This window comes from Mercenaria mercenaria, chromosome 10 (assembly GCF_021730395.1).
Source record: "Mercenaria mercenaria strain notata chromosome 10, MADL_Memer_1, whole genome shotgun sequence".
Classification (NCBI taxonomy): domain Eukaryota; kingdom Metazoa; phylum Mollusca; class Bivalvia; order Venerida; family Veneridae; genus Mercenaria; species Mercenaria mercenaria.
The window spans coordinates 32,985,709-33,009,673 of NC_069370.1; the positions used below are offsets into that span (position 1 = coordinate 32,985,709).

General features: G+C 34.2%; 1 protein-coding gene across 4 annotated transcripts; it reads left to right on the top strand.

The window, feature by feature from the left end:
• The first annotated feature begins 188 nt into the window (after positions 1–188).
• Positions 189–23,505, top strand: LOC123559447 (uncharacterized). Of its 4 annotated transcripts, none has more exons than XM_053552645.1 (15): positions 189–309; positions 3,861–4,037; positions 4,471–4,590; positions 6,186–6,299; positions 6,556–6,672; positions 6,898–6,985; positions 7,490–8,133; positions 15,805–15,987; positions 17,177–17,289; positions 17,503–17,629; positions 18,022–18,144; positions 20,535–20,711; positions 21,052–21,210; positions 21,729–21,810; positions 22,390–23,505. In XM_053552645.1, exons 1-15 carry the CDS (start codon positions 249–251, stop codon positions 22,580–22,582), a joined length of 2,478 nt encoding a protein of 825 aa, XP_053408620.1. In that variant the 5' UTR covers positions 189–248; the 3' UTR covers positions 22,583–23,505. The 4 variants fall into 4 exon arrangements, with proteins under 4 accessions (XP_053408620.1, XP_053408622.1, XP_053408623.1 ...); XM_053552647.1 differs by having other exon boundaries at positions 6,904–6,985; XM_053552648.1 differs by having other exon boundaries at positions 6,559–6,672; positions 6,904–6,985.
• The last annotated feature ends 460 nt before the right edge of the window (positions 23,506–23,965 follow it).

Consider the following 23,965-nt stretch of genomic DNA (forward strand, 5'->3'; position numbering starts at 1 on the left):
AGTCAGGACCGGTAAAAACAACACAAAAATATGCTCCAATTATTTAGATTTGTTTCATAAAATTCCTGTGACCAATAACCGACCTACGGAATTTATTTATGTCATATCTAATAAATAATAATGTATTTATAGTTTATAGGCAATTCATAAAGTTACTAAAGTATTTGATAAATTAACAGTGTTACTGTTTTGACACGAAACCTGGTGGTAAGATCACAGAACAAGGCTGCAATTTATCCTGTGACGATATGTCTCAAACTGTGTGCGGCGGAAAGGACCATATATCACTTTACAAAACAAGCACTAAGGGTAAAGCGTTTCGTTTGATTGTAATTCTTTAAATAGTTATTTTTGGTTTGCTTCAGTAGACAAAGTAGGAATTATTCTAAGTCTTTGTTAGGTTGCAAAGTGTAAACAGCAGAAACACCTTGTTCAGATGTAAAGATTAATTTTGCGTTGGTTCTATTCATATTAGCATGGTTAAACTATGTGATGTTTTATTGACTTCAACACTGAGCGTGTTGTGTTAAGATTATTAAAAATGGTGCCATGTTGATTCTCGCACACATTTAATTGTAATCATTGCCAAGCCTATTTGCTCAGCGGAGTTATGATATTTGATTCGTCAAAGTTTATGATGTTTGGACAATTCTCTTATGTTATTGATAGAGTTTCTACCAAACCTTACACACGTTATCAGTGCCAAGCATAGTTTTCATAATTTTCCTGTTCAGTGAGTTTCAAGTTATGGTCCTTCATTTGTCGATTTTTACCTTGTTCGGGCAACTGCTCTGATACAAACAGGAGAATTACACGAAATCAGTGCCAAGCCTAGTTATGCATATCATTGACTTATTTCGATTCGGTGTTTTCAGTCAGAGTTATGGCCCTTGATTTATCAAATGCTGATATGTTTTAGCCACTTCTCTTATAAAATTTGATGAATATCCAACCAACCTTACAGGAGTAATCAGTGTCAAGTCTTATGCATATTATCTGCATCTTCTGCTTTAGTGATTTGTAGGGGAGTTATGGTCTTTTATTTGTCAAGTTGAATGATATTTTTGTAACTTCTCTTGCAACATCTGGCAGATTTCTACCAAACCTTACATGAGTTACCAGTGCCAAGCCTGGTTATACATACCATCAGCATGTTCTGGTTCAGTGATTTATAGAAGAGTTTGAGTTGCCGTGTTTTGTTTATACTACTTGCTACATTCAAATAGGCTGAAATTCACCAAACCTAACGAGTTAGTGTGAAGCGTAGTTCTGCAAAGTATCGTTATGTTCTGATTAAATCATTTCAGTGAAATCATTAACCTTGATTTTTCAAGTTCTTACTCTGTGCTTCTTGTCCTTAACCACTGGTTGGAATCTTACCAAATTTCACAGAAGTTATCATTGTCAAGCCTACCTGTGAAAGTCATTGGAATGTTATGTTTCATTGATTTTTCCCTTAAGCTATGGCGCTTAATTTGTGGCAATTTGTAATTTTTGCAAGGCAAGTGGTGGGAGACATAAATTTTAATGAAAACGGTCTTAAGTTATTATAGATAATTTGAAATTCTCAACGTAAATATACTATGATAATGATGAAGATGTACATACTTTCAAGAAAATACAAAAAATGTATATGTATCTTTCCATTAAATGATGGAAAACCTAACTCTAATATAACTCTTAAACATATTCATGACGCGGAGCAACATGCTGCATTGTGTGAAAGTTTATTGCAAAAATATACTGCGTGACAAAGTATCAGTTTTTCATCTCTTCAGACACGGATCTCGTTGCAAACAGGGGACGTGACAAATGTCTTCAGATGAATTTCTTTAATGGAGAAAAATATAACTGGAGAGATTGCAACGCTAAAATGTGGCCTTCATGTTTATCAGGTTACTGTTCATTTTCGCAGCGTATTATTACGGATTCATGAATTTATGTTGATATTTTACCACTACATCAAAACCTATTGCTGATATTGCTTCACTCCACCACCTGTCTACACAAACTAGCACTACAAACGTTTAAATTTGACATTCCAGTGTAATGTGTATCTTTTTAATAGAAACCTTCACAAGTTTTGCACATGTCCTGTCTTTGATCGTTTGACTGAGATTTCCTTATATAGAATACAATGCTGGAAGACCTAAAACGAAATATCTGAGATAGCCCATCATTTTCCAAGCCCTACTTTATATATATAAAGATTTACAGGATAAATTGCTGTTGTGCCCTTTTATGTAAAGAGTTTTATCAGCCTATTTGCGAAGTGTTGTGAAAGAACTGTGTTGGTTTGTGTGGACTTTAAATAGGAGCCAGTCTATCAGTTTAGAATGGAAGCCCTGGAGGGACAATTGGTTTCAAGAAGTCGGAAGTAAGAAGTGTGGAAGTTGGAAATCAGAAGTCGAAAGTCAGGAAGTTTGAAGTCAGAAGTGTGGAAGTTAGAAGTCAGAAGTGCGGAAGTTAGAAGTAAGATGTAGGAAGCCAAGAAGTCGGAAGTGAGAAGTGCAAAAGTTAGAAGTCAGAAGTGGGAAGTACGGAAAATCAATTGTCCCTCCAGGGCTTCCATAGTTTAGGACAAAATCCAAATTACGATAGTAAAAGCTAATGAATTATTTACGCAATTTAAACAAACGCTTTATAATTCATAATAATGCTGAAGAAGTAAATACGTTCATTGAAATCTTTAACATGAGTACACGCTCTTGCAAAGCTAATAAACGGAGAAATATGAATCCCTTAAGATGACGTGCGGGATAATTTCCATCAAAATGTGAAATTAAAATCGCCTCTCTTATTTTATTTTGTATGAAAATTATTGTTACATGTAGAGATGTAAATTCAAAAAAATGTAGTCGTATGCGAACTGTAACATTTATTTTACTGGAGCACCACATTTGTCTTTGAGCTATTATTAAAAATTTTTGATCTGATATTAATTTAAATGAAATTTGAATTATGACCTTTTGATTCGTTAATTGCGTCAATCGAAATACCCCAAATGAAATATGTGCATCTTCATATAGAATACTATATACCATACCACTACAAGGTATCAATATTGATCATTGCTGAAAGTTTTAATAAATTATATGAAATAATGAATGAGGAATTCAGGTCACAAACATTTCTCTATATATCATATAGAGTGCTAGCTATATTGCAAAAACGGCGTTCCATAAATGCGATAAGCCAATCGCATATCGGTAAAAAGTCACGTGAAATCACCCAGTCTCCATGTGCTATACTACTTGTAGCATTCCAATATTCCCGAAACGCGTGAAAATGTTCCGAATGTAAATCGGGTGAAATAGACGCTCGTATAGTTAGATTATGCGTCTAGATTGATTAAACTGGGCGAGTCTACTTACTTATTACTTGAGGATGAAAAAAAACGTGTTTTTTAAATGTTGCTCTTAAACAAGGGTACTAAAAGTACAACAACAGTTAATTCACAAAAATCGTACGGTATGTTTTTATAATCAGTAGAAGCTAGTCGTATTTACGCTTATATAACCTGTTTCACCCATAAGTAAAGAATTCACAGGTCCATCATGAAATATTTTCCCCAGCGTGCAAATACTTGTCCTATTCAATATGATCGCGGCCTCATCGGCCGCGATCAATAATAACCGTAATTTCTTTTTCACTTCAACTGTAGTCGATTTGACGATTTCGATGACCATATAGTCATGTGATTTTATTAAATAAACCGACACCAAATTCAATATTAGTCGATCGTTTGATAATACTATATTTTATACTAAGGTTCATTTGATGAATATGAAGAAGGTTGTTTATTCGTCCGATATGTAAACAAAATTTTAAAGTGTTATAAACATATTGTTTTCTTGAAGATTTTCAACAGCCAGTTATATTCCGGAGGAAAAGCAAGACTTGGAACGACGCTGCTAAATTGTGCTTTAAGCAGTACAGTTATCCGACACCGGTGGAAAGCATAAATCATGTGACTGACACTAACTTTTTCTCTTGGACCGGGGTCGTGCGCAGTGGTGTTATTTCCAAAAATACTGGTGAGAATAATAAAAGTTTTAAAATGTATATGTTACAAGTAGGTATAATTTCATTTAATGTGTGCGTTCTTGTTTTATTAGTACAAGTTACATGTAAAATAAACAACAAGAATCAGTCTGAAAAATGTTGAAACTTCAATCAAATACTTGTCAACTTCTGTGAAATAATTTGAAACTTCTCTCCAAGTTGCTTTTACATAAAAGGAAACCGATCTACTTTTTAAAAGTCTTTGCAATATCTTCAACTACAGCGTGTAATTCATGTCCGAAATATCATGAAAATTGTACAGGTCGTAATACAGCGATTTAATCCATTTGACTTGACAGAACACCTGGTCTGGTACTATTTGTGCTGATTTTCTTTTCTGATAAGGTCATAAACCAAATGATTAAAGAAACATTATAGCGGGAACTTGATATATTATTGTTTTAGATTTGGCAAGCATGTCGTCTGACATCATGCATGGATATATGACATATGACGATTCTTCCGGATATACTCTGAAGTTCACACGTCAAGCAAATGATAGAAAATATATACTTTGTGAAAACGGTAAAGATATGAAATTTTTTTATCATGTCTAAATCTCTGTTTGATAACTTGATATATTACAGGCAAGGAGAAATACTTTCTTTTTGTCAGGACTTATAATTTAACTACAAAAGAAAATATTTATAAATAGCTTTTTTTCTGGTTCCATTTAGTTAAGTATCTCTTTTCATTCATCAATTTCTATCTTTATGTGCAAACGTTACTTACTTATATTCAACACCTCGTTTCAACAGTTCTGACTATTTTTTAACAATCTTTAGATCAAATTTTTATAACATTTTCAAGAACTGAAATAGGATTTTATAGTAACAAAATTAATAATAATTTCAGAACAAGTTTTAAGACAATACAACAAAATGTACTCTTTTTATCATAACAATGTTTGAAACAAGTATTTATTCAAACACATTTAAATTCTTACAAAATGATTTTATCAGTAATAAAGAATAGATTTTACAATGCACTTGCGACAATGAGGTTATCAGTTTCGTATAAAATGTATTGTAATCCTTTGAAATACCGCTACACAAAAAAATAAGCAGAATCTATTTGATTGAATCTGTTCATGAACGGTTGTTAATTATGAAACCCCTCTCATGGCCCATCCATCTCTTTCGAACAACGGCCTTAGCGAAATTCTTTTATGCAAAGTGAGTAAACTTCGTGAAAATGACTAGAAAATATTACACCATTGGGGTCTAGTACGGGAATACTTCTTTTCCGCGCCACTCGGCACTTAAAGACTGTTATTGTGATATAGTTGATAATCCTTCGCAAGCAAAGAACGCAATAAAACAAAACAATACAATAGCAGACTCGGTTTGATTGAGTCTGTTTATGCAAGGTAATTTCTCACATCCGGTAGCATCGACTTGATTTGATTTCTTTTATAAAGAGTAAGTAACCACAGTGATTTGTAGGGAAGATGGCAATTCTTTTTTCAATACGTATAATACGCACTTTTACAAAATTACCGAAACGCAACTGTACATACATGGATATATAATACATTCAGTGTCAATTAAAGTCGCACTTTTTTAGGGCTGGGACGATTTCAAAATGTTGAAACCGGTGAATCATTTGTATGAAATTCAACAGAACCGGTTAATCGGCCGCCATATTGAAAATACTGTTTTTTTCCTGATGACTGTCTCAAGGTACTTCCAGCAGCTGATTACATTGGGAACTAAAGGACTTTACACGTTTGCAAACAGTGTGATAATAAGTCGTCTGTTGGCTTATTTTATTTTACACATATCATGACACGCAAATCAGAGACTATTGACTATGTTCAACGTGTTTTAGCGGAAATATACTGCGGGTCTAGGTGAAGTCAAAGAAATGTTTAAAAATAAAGTAAGATTCCTGATGTTTATTGTTTGATAGCGATTAGCAGTTTTGCAAAATTGAAACCAGTTTCACCTAGTAATCGAATCGTATTCGATTAACCGAGTACCGAGTAATCGTCCCAGTCCTACAGTTTTTTTTTTGTGTCAATAAAGAGACAAATCATGATCAAATAAATATGAGTATGATGATGTCAATTTTACATTATTAAACAAACTTACAATGTATTATCTTTTAACTTTTAAAAGCAAACGTCACGGTAAAACCAAATATACCAATGAGAACATCAGTAACAACAACACAAGAATATCAGTTGACAACCAGCCGCAATGGCAGCAGTAGCAATGTTACAGATACCCAAAGTAGGTGTTATACAGTTCGTATCGGTTTTCCATTACCAAAAATTGAAATGAAAATAAAGTATATATTTCTAAACAGATTCTTAAACTAAATATAAAGTTTAACCTAATACATGTACACAATTTGGAAATAGATAAGTTTACCGACGAGAAGCATGAAAATAGAACAATGTCGCATTGCCGTATATATTGAAATTATATATTATGTTCACATGATACTGTAAACAAACCATTTATTGTCCTTGTCATTCATTTAAAGCAGATGTTACGGAAGCATCAAATCCAACAATAACTGTATCCTATGCGACGGCAACGCAAGTAAATGGATCAACAATGAGTCTCAACGACAACAGTTATAACGGGAAAAATACGCAAGGTAGGATGCCAAAATGTTCATGTACCTTCAGCAGCATTTTTTTGATTGTCTAAATATATTACCATTATGAAATAAAACTGAATAATGTAAGAAAAATTAGCACTAAAATTCACCAAGTTGCTCAAAATTATCAGCTTATTGCTGACAAAGTAACTATTTGATAAAGTCCGGCGGTGTGTCTGCATCTTAAACATTTTGCTTCACAAGAACTTATTTTTCATTCAGGTTCAGATGCCACTGTTATTGTGATTGTCTCGGTCTCTGTTGTGATGCTTATTGTTATTGTGGTTGTCATTTTGATTCAAGTAAAACGGTAGGTTTATCATTTTGATTCAAGTGAAACGGTAGGTTTATCATTTTGATTCAAGTAAAACGGTAGGTTTATCACTTTGATTCAAGTAAAACGGTAGGTTTATCGCTTTTAAGTGAAGCGTTACTTTCTTGTTGTTTTGTTTTCGCTTGAAATATGATTAATATGATTATTTGATGGCAGCCTTATGATTATTAAATTTAGTAAGTTAACACATTTATATACAGAGAATATAATGAATATCATTGTATTAAGAAATATATAAAGAATTTAATATTTTCAAATCGATACTTTCAATTCAGAACTGAAATATGAAAAGATGTTATTTTAATGTGTAATAAGTGCTGTACCTTCAAAGAGCAACCATAAACAATTTTTAAAATGAATCCTAGAGTTTATTTTCATTTCAAATAACATAACTCAGTTATAATGTCTTGACCCAGACTACCACTGAAAAATGTTAAGCTTTTATGTGAAATGCAGATTTGAAATATCTATTTCATTTAGGAAGAAAATCCCTTTTCTTTGTCAAAGAGAACTAACAAATGAAGAACCTGGACAGAAGCACTTAAAAAGTACAAAAAATCCAACCTCTCATGAAAATCATTCTTATGAACTCGTTGATGTTGAAGATAATGTCATTGGTGGCCAGTCCGCTGATAGTAATTATACTCACACTTACAACGTGCTGGAGGAACACGTAAAGGATTCTATCACTGATGATACAACATACGACGTGTCTGGTAATAACAGAAAAGCTACTGAAACGGAGAACGAGAATATTTATAATAAATTAAAACCAGACGACAATGCCACATATGATCATGTATACAATACAACAAAACATAGCTTACAAACACCTGATATCACTTATGGCACGTCGGGGAATGCAGGTATGAAACCGCTGGCAAGAGCTGCTAAAAACTCTGATGCATTTGATGAAAATGGTGAGAATGCTTACAGTCATACACTAAATAATAGACCTCATATGACTACAACGGATAATGTGTATAGCGCACATGGTCAAGCTGGAAATGACACTAGAGATACTGGTGAAGGTCATAACGACAAAGAAGACGCTTACAGTCATATAAACAATGCAACAAACGGTAGAAGCAAGCAGGACATTGCTTATGGCAAAATTACTGAAGGTAATCTAAAAGAGAATTCAGAAGGAGATTACGATGTCACGGACGAACACAGTTGCAGTCCAAATGTTGATAACGAGTATTAAATAACTCAGTAGTCGGAACGATACATTGATATGGAAAAATGTTTCTATCTTGAATAGATTAAAAGTTGTCACATGGCGACTGATGCTTCTCTAGTAGCTTTGATAAATGAATAACGTCATATATTTTGTAATTTTTATGCGCAATACATAGGTAATTTAGATAGCGTTTGTACCGTAAGTGTTGGAATTTCAAAGCTGCCACAGGAAACTATAATCATTGTGATGTTCTTATAAGGCTTCTTCGTGGGGAGTTTGGTACTTTCTCAATGAAATATTGACTGTAATAAAGATGGCGTAATAGCATCTACAGTATTTCTCAAGAAATGCTTAACAAACAAATTCTTACTATTTAACCCGTTTAAGTTCATTTCATTACATACGTTCCGATGATTTTCTTGAATTGAAAACCGCCGTCCATGCGGTATCTACAGCATGCTTGAATTTGCTTTATGTCTGAATTTATACTAACCCGTGATATATTTTGCATTGTATTGCTATGTACATATGTTTCTGTTTTATGATAGTATAGTATGTTAAGGCATGGAAGCAGTTTACCAATATATTTTTAAAGTCTTATAAAGTTTATCATCAACTTTAAAGTTTCATATTATATTGCGACATTTCATACTTATATAACTACTGACTCTCACATCTTCATAGCTATAAGATACTGAGCGAATGTCAGAACCGTCTGGCTCGGACATAAACTGATTTCATAATGTTTGGCAGAATTCAGACAAAAGCTCCCCTATGTTGGTATTTCATTAAAGTTTTCAATTTTAGATACCAGTTGTACCAAGTTTTCAATAACAGACAAAGACATTATTTCATAAGTAAAAAATATAATGCTAGCAAAACGAAAAGGTAAGAAAAAAAATAACTCAGAATTAATAAGTCATGAAACTTATTTCAGATTAGAGGTGAAGTTTTCCTCTGGATATCGAAAGACGCATTTATGAGTAGAACTTGATGTTCATTCAGTCTCATAACTTTAGATCAAGGACAACTTCCGTATCTCGTTCCTGATATCCTTGAATTTATGCCAATGGTTTAACACTGGCTAACAATGTGTTGTAATGTTAATGTGCCCTTTCAAGTGGTGAAATGATTTTTAATCGTGTTTTGTCTGACGTAGTAAATAAATACAAACATTTCCCGCCAAAAGTTCGGCTTTTTACACATGTAATCATTTTCAGCCGCCGTTATTAAATTTATGTCACTATTCCAGTATTATCGTCTTAGGGCTTCAGATGAATATTTAGATAGTCGCTTTATTTGTTCAACGTCAAATAAAGTCTAATTCGTATCCGATATTCAATATCTTTCATTTTTCAATGATCCTTATCAGATTAAAACACATTATGGTTCTTAAAATGATAACTTATTGTTTGGATTTTCTTTTTCACTTTCCACGATAAATTGCCATTTTAAAATGGCGTTCTTGTGGTTAAAGGTATCTCAATGTATGTTAGTGCTTGATCATCTTTGGCTATCGTAGCATCAACTGGAAACGTAACATCCGGGTCCAAAGTTTGACCTAAACTGGCTATTTATTATATATCCCCTCCAAGAGAATGATTACAGTTTCTTACCTTCAAGGGCTTTACGTCTTTTGAATGAGTTTGCCTAAATAGCCAGTAACTGTCAACCTTCATTGGCTAACAACTGTGTAAACTTTATCTACATATCTACTATGTAACTGTATTTGAAATATGTAATAATGATGTGCTTATGTCCAAATAAGACACTTGCTTTTCGTGGTCTGTTTTATCATGTTGTATATACAGTACATAAATAGGTATTTAGATCAATAAAACGTCAGAATTTTAGAAAAGACGCTAAATGGAATTTTGCTCAGTTCATAACGGCTAGCTGTATAAAACAGCCAGCTTCCCGACCCTTTTGTAAAGGATTTCAACATACCTTTGTTGGTCTTTCAGTTAAAACTTAATCGTCTGAGCTTTATGGTGGTGTCTCTCTAAACTTTTTGAAGACATTTTGGTGGAGCCAACGATCTTCCACAAGACAGATGGATAGCTTTCTCACAAGGAATATTTTACATCTTAGTTGATGGGAAGTAAGTCAAACACAAAACATCGACTGCAGACGCCCCTGAAGATTACAAGGGACAAGTTACACTATTAAAAAACTCCAATGTCTGGCGCGGAACGGACATAAGCATCACACTGGAAGAATGTTTATTGTATGCGAGTAAACCTCATGAATTCATATTTTTGAAAACACATATCAGTCAAAATGTTCGGAATGTAAAAATATTAATCAATTCATTTGATTTTATATGAAACTATTTAGTTTTCTTTCTGCTCAAGTAACGGTTCTGACAGCTCATCTATATATGGTCCATATCCCATGTGTTATTTTAGATACTATTCTTACTGAATTCCCACTTTTATCTAGTGACTAAAATAAGAAATTATTTACTAACTTCTTTTGCGTGTTTGTTTTCTCCTCGTTGAGTTTTTTGTCACTTTATTGTCACTTTGTCAATATATGTTCTGTAATGCTGGGTTATAGATGATCAATGGCTCTATTAAGAAGCTTGCCAATGTCTGAAATGATACCTGGAGGGGCACGCTGATCGTCATACGTAAAATCATTTCGAAATTACTAGTATTAAATAGCAAAAAAAGAAAAAAATACAAAAAGACGAATGGATGACCAGCACTATCGCATCATACGTAAATCTGATCACTTTACACGACAGTGATTATGACCTGTGACTAGGAACTTGAGTCTGTGTTGAATGTTCTTTGTTATTTACTGGTCATAATGTCATAATTTATCCTGAGACCCACTGACTTCAATGTCAATGAAAGTAATTCATTTCCCCTTAGCAAAGAGTGCCTGCTCAGGTTTAGGGTCGTACGTCAATTGTATCTCAATATATTGAGCAGAAAAGGTATATTTAACAATAATCACGTTGTTCCTGTTTGGATTCACCGACCTTTCAGTTACATAACATAAACATAACATAAATAAGGTATCTACTACGTTTTACAATAATAGCTGAAGGTACTCTCAAGATACTGAATGAAAAGTATTCAAATCACTGTCCAACCCTTGTATGATTGTAAGAGGCGACTTAATACTTAGGTTTGATGTATCTCTATGGTTATATCAGGTATAATATGTTCTGCCTCAGTTTTTCTCATTTTCAATGAGAACTGAAATTTTAGTCCTGTTTTGTGCAATATAATTTATACTGTAAAATATAAATAAAAAGAACGGGTTTTGTATTGATAGTAAATCTGACCTTGACCTTTGACCCACTGATCTACGTTAAAGGGGAAGGAAAGTTTGAAAATAAGTTATTTTTTTATGAAAGCTATGATCAAGCCTTTCATAACGCTGAAAGAATTTTTAAAGTCGGACAACTATTGAAAAAGATATGGCAGTTTGAAATTTAAGAAAGTGGCTGATAATTGAGGCAGCCATTTTAGTGTGGATATGACGTCATTTACACACTGCTGAATACTTTATTTAGCAAATAACTCTTTAAAAGACTAATGTTCATATATTTTTTTAGTATAAGGTATAAAACATGATTCTTTCTTTTATTATAGCTGGAAAAAGTAGAGAAATTATTTAACAGTAATAAGTAAATGCAGTTCAAATGTGTATCTAAAATATTATTAAATCCGCCATTTTGTTTTTTTGTTGCCATGGAAACAAAATGGCCACCAATTTGACCGAATATTTAAATGCTCATAACTTTCTCATTTTTACTCCGATTTTGAAAATTCTTTCACTTCTTAAAATGATTTAAGAAATCCCAGCTGACAAAATAAACATCAGAATAACGTTGCCTTTCCCTTTAATGTCAGTAATGCGCAGGTAATGTGTCTGCTAAATTAAAGGATCTTACGTTAACGGACTCTCAAAATATTATGCGGAAACGCTTTTTGGTACTAACAGTAACTGTGACGTTGACCTTTGGCCCGATTTTCTTAAAATCAGTAGGGATCAGGCAATTCCCATGGGCAATATACATATAGTCTTTGAGTAGACCTGTGATATCACATAATACGGCCCGGTAGGCGTATAAACAGTCCAAAATCGTCAAATCATATTAATTGTGTCGTTGTGACTAATTTCTTTAGGTTGATTGTGAAACAAGGGCTACAATTTATACTAATTACTCTCGACACCTCATTCCTGATGGAATCCATCGCCACGAGGGTATGAGAGAAGAGAAGCCAGTTTCCCTTTTAGTGCTATGTGTCAAACAAGGGACCTATTGGCACCATTTTTCTTTGGTATGACGTGGCCGGGGATCGAACTCACGACCTCTCGCGCTCGAAGCGGACCCTGTACCAGTAAGCTAAATATTTTGTCATTTTAGGATCACTGGGTTCAAGAAATATATCTATTTTTGTTTCCATAGCGAAAACATATTTCTGTATTAGTATAGAGAATTCACTGCATTTAGGCCTTTTGTGAATTATTGTGGCCATGGTAAAAAAGATAAGGAGGCAATAACGCATGATCCTTTGAAGTTGTGTTTATGTCACCAGAAATCAAATTATCCATTACACATTCACAGTTCTGCAAAGGAAGTTATGCAACAAGAGGAACACAAAAGATGACGACGTTATATAACACGTAAACCTCGGTAAAGCTTGATTTAATTGTTTTATAAAATCCAATATAAGGCTTACCTAAACCCTTCGGACATGACGATCCAAACAAGATGCGCATGTCTACAACTTGTTGATGACGTTCACTAGTTCTGCATGTCTACAACTTGTTGATGAAGTTCACTGGTTCTGCATGTCTACAACTTGTTGATGACGTTCACTGGTTCTGCGTGATGACGTTCACTAGTTACGCATGTCTACAACTTGTTGACGACGTTCACTGGTTTTGCATGTCTACAACTTGTTGTTGACGTTCACTGGTTCTGCATGTCTACAACTTGTTGATGACGTTCACTGGTTCTGCATGTCTACAACTTGTTGTTGACGTTCACTGGTTCTGCATGTCTACAACTTGTTGATGACGTTCACTAGTTCCGCATGTCTACAACTTGTCGATGACGTTCACTAGTTCCGCATTTCTACAACTTGTCGATGACGTTCACTAGTTCCGCATGTCTACAACTTGTCGATGACGTTCACTAGTTCCACATGTCTACAACTTGTCGATGACGTTCACTAGTTCCGCATGTCTACAACTTGTCGATCTGCATGTCTACAACTTGTTGATGACGTTCACTAGTTCCGCATGTCTACAACTTGTTGATGACGTTCACTAGTTCCGCATGTCTACAACTTGTCGATGACGTTCACTAGTTCCGCATTTCTACAACTTGTCGATGACGTTCACTAGTTCTGCATGTCTACAACTTGTCGATGACGTTCACTAGTTCTGCATGTCTACAACTTGTTGATACATAAAATCTTTCATTTCATTTACATGGAAATGTTGAGTACGCAATGTTTTCATGTTGTTTTTATATTTCGAAGTCTGAAAAAGGGCAATAACTCCAATAACAATTATTGCAAAATTTGTATGTTAACTTCAACTTAATGATGTCTAGAAGGTCTCATTTTAATTTGCAATGGAACTGTAGGAGAAATTTGATATGCAATATTCGGGTGTAGTTGTAACATTTCAAAAGGAAACATAATTGGACATTAAAGTTTTAATAATACGCCTATGTCCGCTTCGTGCTGATGATTCATACAAAGTTTCAACACAATGTTCTGATATTGTTGTAATATTTCAATTTAAAAAAAAACAAAACATAGCTTCATAACAAATTTACGGACGTGAAAAATAAAACAATATGCGCAAGTTCACTTCCTGTTGATGAATTATACAATATGAATTTTGAAAGATCCTTGGTTCTGCCTTTGTGACCAGTGTAGATCATAATCAGCCTGCACATTCGTTCAGTCTGATAATGATCTGCACTGTTCGCCATTCAGTCAGTATGTTTTTGGTAAGCACCCCTTTTAACAGTTAATGTATCAAGATTGGAAGATGGACAAGTTCATTATATAAATTTAGCATTGTAAGTGTTAAGATAGTTCTGCACGTTGATACCGGAAGTAATGGCGTGAAATCTGTATATCTCTTTAATCATGGGCAAATATCTCGAAAAGAAACACACGGACGTACACATTTTTCTTACCATATTATAGACAAAACATTTGCGCACGACTGTTAGAAGTTTTATTAAAATCTACGTGAAAAAAATCTATCTGCGAAAGTGTTCCTATACTTACCCGATATACGCCCATTAAGAAAACTTGTGTGAGGTCAAGATTGTTCTAATCAGTCCAGCAAGTAATTAAGCACACGACCATATCATTTTATATAGAAAAAATGTTGACCCGAACGAACAGTACTACCTGAATACCACATATTAGATCCATGGTACAAATATACTTGAGTGTTAATTAAGCTATGACAATAACACACTAATAACGGAATGTTGGTGGGATAACATTCTAGATTCAGCTAAAACTAAATTTTATTTTAGCTGGATTGAAACTGTGAGTACAGTGTGAACATTTAAGTGTAATATTGTAAATAAATAAGTGACATAACTCAAGAAAAAAGTAAGCCAAAATCATGAAAGTCTGTTAAGTATGCACAGGTCCGCTTCGTGTTAATGATTTGAATAGCCAATTTGCACGATATGAAAACTTTAGGAAGGTTTTGAGTATTGCTCACTTAATCTGCCAGACATAGGGCGACAAGATATGTCTTCAGTTAACATTTTAACAACACCAATGCTGCTAATGTATCATGCATTTTCCATAACAAATTACCTGTTGAAAGTTCAAATCTGCTGTCGGGTTTAAAACGAATTGCGTCAGCATTTAAATATGTATAACTTAATTCAACGTAACAAGTTTAAACTGTGTCCAGTCACCCGATATTCATTTTGACCTCGTTGTGATATAAATACAGGTGCAGTTATCTATAGTTATCTGTAGTGTGTATATAATTACAAAATCATGAAGTTGGATTTTAAGTTTATCTACCTTTTACTTTCAGGCATAACAGGTAGGGGACTTTTAAAATACATCCGGTTTTGGTTTAGTTCATCTTTGCAAACAAATCACTTTTATATTTCATAACAGTTAAGCTTTCATGTAGTTACATATGTAAAGACAAACAACGTACGAATGGCAACTTCACCTCTTTCGGAGCAGCTCTTCTAATACTTTCTTCAGTACTTTATCCATTGTATCTAAGAGAGTTCTGTAATCTTGGATTGCTTACTCTTGGTAATCAAATTATATTCATGGTCTGTGTTGAAGTAATCTTCAGTTAATAATGATGACAATGCAATGATATTGATAAATCACTTAATAATTTGACTTGTTTGCCGCTCCTGACAGTAATCTGATTTTCATTTTAAAAAATTCGGCAATGTATGTTCATCCAATATGTTTACATGTTTAACAGGTTTACTATACATAACATAACTGCTAAACTTTTTGAATGGCATGACGAATTTATTCTGATATATTGACCTCTAGATTTGATTATCAAGAGTAAGCAATCCTGCATATGCTCTGGCATACGAAACGGTATATTTGTTTATATTCAGGTTGTCCTTGCTACGAAACAGATGATGAGTCCAACTGGGCTGAGGCCACGCAGAAATGTGCGCTGGCCACCCCGGATGTAACGTTAGGTTCTGAGGGTTACCGGGCAGATATTCAAGATGAAGACTGGCACGGACAAGTGTGGACTGGTTATTATATGACCATTCAAGGATTTGAATATATTGGTAGACGTTGTTTCCTTGAAAAAATTGTTTCCTTGAAAACAAACTATTTGGCATAAATTAACATTTTACAATCTACATTTGAATTTTAACACACAATTTCAAATTCAATCACCACTAACTTAAGGAAATGTAACTGTATAAATTCCTGTCAACATAGATATATGAGCCGCGCCATGTGAAAACCAACATATTGGCTTTGCGACCAGAATGGATCCAGACCAGCCTGCGCATCCGCGCAGTCTGGTCAGGATCCATGCTTTTCGCTAACAGTTTCTCTAATTGCGAACAGTATGGATCCTGACCAGACTGCGCGGATGCCACTATGTTGGTTTTCTCATGGCACGGCCCATAATGATACTTATCTGAATGCATCAGTGTAAATTCAAAATAGTTTGTTTATTATTTAGCCATTGTTCATTGTCTATCTACTACTGACATAAGTCATGCAAATCGATATGCGTGTCTAATTTAAGCCGTGTTATCATTCAACAAAATGATAACAAAGAGAGAAACTGTTTATACACTGTTTTATTATGTAATATGACACTTTTCAAATTGTATTATTGTTCTCATTGTTGACCTAAGTGGATTGTATTTCTAAACTTTAGAAGGGCATATCATTGTATCATTTTTTTAAAATAGATTATTACCATATTTATCATATTCACATCACATCTTTTCATCATGACATAATTTTGATTTTAAAAACGAAAAAAAACAAAAAAAAAACAACAACAACAACAAACGATACAGTGCATTTTGAGAGAATCGAACTCTATTTGAGTCGCACCATGAGAAAACAAACATAGTGCATTTGCGACCAGCATGGATCCAGACCAGCCTGCGCCTCCGCGCAGTCTGGTCAGGATCCATGCTGTTCGCTTTCAAAGCCTACTGCAATTAGAGAACCCATTAGCGAACAGCATGGATCCTGCTGGTCGCAAAGCCACTATGTTGGTTTTCACATGGCGCGGCTCATATATCTATGTTGACAGGAGATTTATGCAGTTACATTTCCTTAAGTTAGTGGTGATTGGTCGCAAATGCACTATGTTGGTTTTCTCGTGGTGCGGCTCATTTAAACCAGAATTTTGTTCTAAATGGCTTTGTATTGTGTGAACATGTCTGTTACCCAATTGTAGATCTTTGTCCTGGGTTTTAAGCTAAATAGTTTCGTATCTATATATAGGGTGTGTGAAAATTGCTGAAAGGAAAGCGAACTTTGTGAGTCATCTTAATGCCCCAGGTATTTGTCATTCTGCATGCGGCAAATCAAATATAATTGGAATGCACGGTGAAGAGGTATAGTACCGTATTTAAAAATATTATGTTCAGTTTAATTTCTATAAAATATTTCATATAATATAGTATTTTATCTTATTTTGTTGACCAACTACATTTTGTATCACATTTCTATCTATATCATCTTTGTATCATTCTAGTATCAGATTCGAATGCATTTTCTGTATCAACTTGTGGTTTTGGATTAACATTAAGTTTCATTTCAATTTCCAGTGCTTTTGCTTAAACAATGAGTCATTCAACAATAATACACTACCGTACTGTGACAAGATGTGTGATGCTCAGAAGGGTATTGTTTGCGGCGGACATCAGCATATCTCTTTATATAAAGTAAGCAATGGTAAGATCGCATGTGACTTTATTTTTTACGTTCTTAAGTAGTGAAATGTTTGAACTTGAAGTACTTGTTGTGTTTTACAAACTATATCGATGCATGTACTACAAAAATACGATTAAATGTTGTAATTTATGGCACGTATAACAGCTTTGTTAAGCAAAGTCTTTTATTCCCAATGTGCCCCTCACGAAAAATGCTTTTCTGAAAATGTTTTGACAATCATCTTTATTGAACTTGTGTTCTTGTGCTCAGTCTTGACTTTGAGTATATATGATTTGTTTTATGCTATAGAAAACAAATTTTGCATGCCATTGTACTGTATCGAGTATCAAAACTATTGTATAAATACCTTATTATTCAAATTTATTGTGATCATGTTATTACATTTGTTACAGTAACTGGTGTTAAAAGTGGTGATCATATTGAAAGAAGCTGTCTTGGTCTTGAATTCCAGCATGTTTCTAAAATATTTAGATGGAAGCAGTGTAGTAGTTACTTGCGCCCACTCTGTACATATGGTAAATATTCATGTGTGAATCAAATAAAGATAATATCTTAAATTTAATTTAATCACAGCGTTGTATTTTCATGATTTTACCATTTTTGCTACTTTTGGATCATGTAGTCTGTTCAATAATAGATTCAGCTGAAGCCGATGCTAGGGGGCATTGAAAGTTGCACATTTCATTACCTCAGTCAGACCGAGCCTGCTTTTATTATCCCCAGCCGATGAAATCGGGAGGGGGGTATTGAAATGGCGTTGTCCGGCTGTCCGTCCGCAGCCATTTTTCAGTAACTAGCGGGTAGAATTTCATAAAACTTGAAATAAACATGAACCAACATACTGCGATGATGCCTTCAAGTTGTTTTTTGATTGGTCAATTTCCCTTAGCGTTATTGCCCTTGATTTAATGAAAATTCCACGCCCGGAGCCATATCTAGGAAGTGGTTGGGAATACTTAAATAAAACTTCATAAACATGTTCACCACTATGAGGTTATGCGGCCCGTCAAGTTTCAGTCAGATTGCCCAAGTAACACCAGAGTTATGGCCCTTAGAAGTTTCTTGTGTTAACTATATAGGGTACTATAAATATGGCAATTTCTGCTTCATAACTTGTGATATATTTGACCTAGAACTATGAAACTTAAATTAAATTTAGATCACCATAATGTGGTTGAGCACACACAATTTCGTCCGGATCTCTTTACTAACTTTAGAGTTATTGCCCTTTAATTGTTTAAAAATCCACAGATCTGTACATAACAAACCCCAACCAATTGGTAGAATTTCATTAAACTTCTTTCATTCTTTTCCATGAACATTTATTATAAACATTGTGTACCCACACCTGGTCACCACCTTGCCTTGGTCACACCCCCTTCCCCCCTCAACACCCCCCCCCCCCCCAACACACACACACACACACAAAAAGAATGTTTCATTCCTTTTTAAAAAAAAATTTCAAACCTTCCATGAATATTTATCAACATGCAAAGTTGTACCGTTCCCCCACCTCACTCCTCCACCCAGTCATGCCCACCACCCCGATCATGCATCCCACCACCCCATTTTTTAATTTTTTTCATTTTTAATTTTCCATCAATATTTATAATCAACATGTGAAGTTTTGTACCCTCACCCGGTCACCACCCCCCAAAAAAGATTCATTTTCTGTTAAATTGATTTTGACTAATGAAATTATTTGCTTCTTAGTAACATCCTTAACTTTTTGCCGGATATATTTTTTGCCATTCCTCACCACAAACCCTTTCGGCGGGGTATACCATTTTATCGAATTTGCTTGTTTAGATTAGGTACTTCCATGCTAACAAAAGGGTCTTATAGTAGAGATCATCTATTAGTAGAATTGTATTTCTCTCGGCATGGTAGTAGTTAATCAAAGTTTGGTCAGGTGACGATTCTCTTTGAAACATTAACATCTAATCTTTACACTTATCTGTAAATAGGAAGCACTTAATCCATTAAGATTTTAATTGGATGTATTCTACATTTGTCAACAATTTACATTTGCAGTTATATATTTGGCAAAACATGCAACAGAAAAGCAAGTTTGTCGGATTATTCTTGATGTTTTGCCCATCTTGGTTGCGCAGCCCGACCGATTAGCTAAGTAGGTAGAGCGTTGGTCTACGGATCTCGGGGTCGTGAGTTCGATCCTCGGGTGGGGCGTATGTTCTCCGTGACTATTTGATAAACGACATGATTGTGTCTGAAATCATTAGCCTCAACCTCTGATTCATGTGGGGAAGTTGGCAGTTACTTGCGGAGAACAAGTTTGTACTGGTACAGAATCCAGGAATACAGGTTAGGTTAAACTGCCCGCCGTTACATGACTGAAGTAATGCAAAACCTGGTTATATTGAAATTAGAAGAAATACACAGCTTCTTAATATTTTTTGAATGGGAGTCATTACAAAATGTTACTTAAAACGATAAATTGTACATTTCGAAAGTTTCTGTTTGTTTCATAATAACCTCTTATAAGGTATATGGAACTGAAAACTGTCATAAAATGTTGCGCAAATGGGACTGACCACCTCTAAGATTAAAAGTCGGCGTATTCATTAAAGAGACGATATCAAAAGTATCAAACGTTCATGTTTTGTCAGAATACTTAAATGAGCCGTGCCATGAGAAAACCAACATAGTGGGTTTGCGACCAGCATGGATCCTGACCAGCCTGCGCACCCGCGCAGTCTGGTCAGGATCCATGCTGTTCGCGTTTAAAGCCTATTGGAATTGGAGAAACTATTATCGAACAGCATGGATCCTGACCAGACTGCACGGATGCGCAGGCTGGTCTGGATCCATGCTGGTCGCAAACGCACTATGATGGTTTTCTCATGGCAAGGCTTAAATGCACTTATTTTTCTCTCGACCCTAGTTGATTCGAAGACACACACTGGTGACAGACATTATCCATGGAACACTGCGTCAAATGAATGTTTCAAGCAACAAACAATACCTACATCATACCAAAGTGCTTTGGAATTTAAGACTATACTGACTGGAATATACTGGACAGGGACAATAAGAAGTCAGACTATTCATAAATATGATGGTGATAACCCGTTTAACTGTCGCATTTTGTTATATACATTTAGTGCAATGTCCTTTTTGTTGGCCAGTACATCCATTATTGTTATTGCTAAGGCGATGCATTTCTTATCAGATTTCTGTATACTTCAGATTAACTAATGTGTTGTAAAGTACTGAGATAGCAGATATGTACATTTGTATTATAATATCATTGTAATTCCTGATTATATGTACCAACATAGGAAAAGTTCACAAACAGCTTTACCAGTGTTGTGAACTTGTGATGATTCAACGTTTAGTGTAATACTATATTCTCATTTATACCTTTTAAAGTCATACATTTGTCCTTTTTTAACCTGAAGGAAAACATGAAGAAGGCGACCATATTCGCTATGGATATCTGGATAGAAATGATTTCAACGTGACTGTTGTTTTATTTTCTGATAGCAACAAAAAGATGAAAAGCTTATGCAAAAAGGATTCTACAGAAGAACCAAGCACGGGAAAACAGAAAATCTCTGGTAAACGATTAATAAATAAGATTATTTAGACGCTTGTGTAGTGCAACCGATTTACGCCCCAGATCTATATCGTACCTATTGTTTTCTTGATATAACCTGTTTTTTTTTTGTTATAGTAGTCGCAACTTGACCTTAGGCTGATTATTCATATCGATTATTTCATTGTAGAAAGAAGGGTAGCTTAGGGTAGCCTTAACATAACAAAAACAAGTACTTGAATTCAAGCGCTTACACTACTGCTGTAAACCTATGTCACGATAAATCTACGTCAGTATTAAACTGATGAAGCGTTTTACGTACACACCTTTTCAATAATAGGTTGTATCTCATTATGTATTATAATACAAAGGTCAACCATCGGGGTCAAGTGTTGCGTCCACTATATATTTGATATAACCTATTTCTTTTAATTAATGCTGTTATTTTAAATTCCACAATGTTATAAATTGTATCAATATGATTACTAGTTAAACACTTGTAATGACAAATTGTTATACATTTGTAATTTATACTTTCAGTTCCTACGTATGTCATTATAATAGTTGTAGCAGTAGTGCTGGCTATTGCTGTTGTGGTTGTCTTCTGCTTATTGAAGAAGAGGTATTTTGTTTACGTCATCATTGAAGGATGACCTGTATTTGAATTAATATGCCCTAGACAAATTATAAGAACATTTCTATTACAGCGCGATACTTTGGTACTATAAATGATTTTTAAATGAAATGTGTAACTGCAAAAGCAATTAGAGACATTGATCTAAATTTGTGTTGACTACTTCTTATAGTTTTGACAATATCCTCTAAAATACGTGTTTGCAAATCTGGTTTTATCTAATTGAATAACAACAGTTTTTGAATAAGTTTTTTTTTTACAAGCATGTCACATTGAGAAAGTAACAGGTATTAAATCAATGCGTAGTTATACTAAATATCATAAAGTTGGTGTTTGGTCTTTATTCCAAATTGCATGATAATCACAAATGAAACAAGTTAGATATTGTATAGCAATACAGAGTAATAAATATATATCATATACTTATAGGAAAACTGAACACTTCAAGTTATCAAATGTTTGCGATTATATTGAGATGAATTGAAACATTCAATGCTTAACACAAATTTTACTCGATTTATTTCTGTATACAAACATGTAGTAATGCAATACATTATATTCATTCAGAAAGCTGGAACATATCCGACGTCAAGTGCCTGTTAGATATGCAAGCGAACAAAATGAGTATGTTACACCGATATTTAAGGAAGATGATGACAGAATTTATTCAGAAATACCTGACAATCGTGAAACAGATACAACGGAAGACGGATATGAAGTACCTCTTCAAAAACCTATTCATGATGAAAAGATTGGCTGAATAAACGTAACTGGTCTCCACCAGAACTGCAGTGCCATATCAGATTTAGTATGCGGACTTCTCTCCACTTTGAAAAACACTTTATTGCATTTCGCTCCAAAAAGGCAAACAGTTTTAACCTAATGTTAATCATATCTGCTAGAAATTCTTAAGTCTTTGAAGCAAGTGATATTTTTTTTTTAATTTGACTGTTAATGGGACAATTTGCGTGAATTTTAACTTTTCATTTCAAATTTTGTTTTAATTTTTAGTCTTTTTTTGAATTTCTGCATTTTAAATTGCTTGACATTAGCTGTAACTTTTGATTAGCTATTCCCTCCCCTTTAATTAATCCAGCTGGCTAATATACGAGTACATTCGATTCAGTCATGCTTTAAATCAGAATATTTCCGTTTTAGCTTAGATGGAAAATAATGGTAAAATGGCGAGATCTTATTACAAACGTTAAAATAAATTGCAAGAGGGCACAACCTAGTCGTGTAACCATTATTTCGATTGTAAGAAATACATTTGACAAACAATATTGACAGGCTTGACGGAGGTACAATTCAAACAACATCTCAGGTTTGAATCATGAAAAGTCAATCTGATTCAACATTGTCCGTCACAGTGCTCTGCTCATAATTCTAATTTGTATGTAATGCGTTTTGAATTTTCTGGAGTACAATTGCCAATTGTACATCAAAGCCATAGCAGTTACTAGCATAAACTTTTCACAGCATGTATATCTGAACTTTGCATTCTCATTAAAGAAATTGAACAGGTATTCAAAGTTTGAAATGCATCGGACATATATTCTATCAAAAAGTGCAATATTCAGCTTCATCAGCTTGATAATTGAGATTAACTTGCAGATTCTTTTTATGCTTTTCTACGGTGCCCCTAAAGTGACATGTTACACACTTCTTTCCAATTAGGTAATGTGAGACTTTTTCGTTTAAACGAAATGATTTCGTTTAAACGAAATAACTTATTTCGTTTAAACGAAATAAAAAAAAGTCTCACATTACCTAACTGGAAAAAAAGTGTGTAACATGTCACTTTAGGGGCACCGTACTTTTCAGAAGGGAGGGCTACTGACTTAGTTATTTCCGCCAACATACTATTCATCAATAGGGTCAAGCATTCAGTTGTTTGTATTAGTTAACGAACAGATTCGTGACGCTGACTTTGGCATTCCTTTCGTTTGCCTTATCAATATAGATTTATAGCGCTTTATCAGCTAGGATGAGTTTTATCTTTGTTTCCAATTTTATCTCAATATAATTGCACACATGAATAGAAATAACAAGAAATACGAAAAGAAAGATTTACTGGAAAATTGACCTTGTCAAAAGAGATTTAACAGTCTCAAAATTCATTCTTCAGGAAAGTAAATATGAT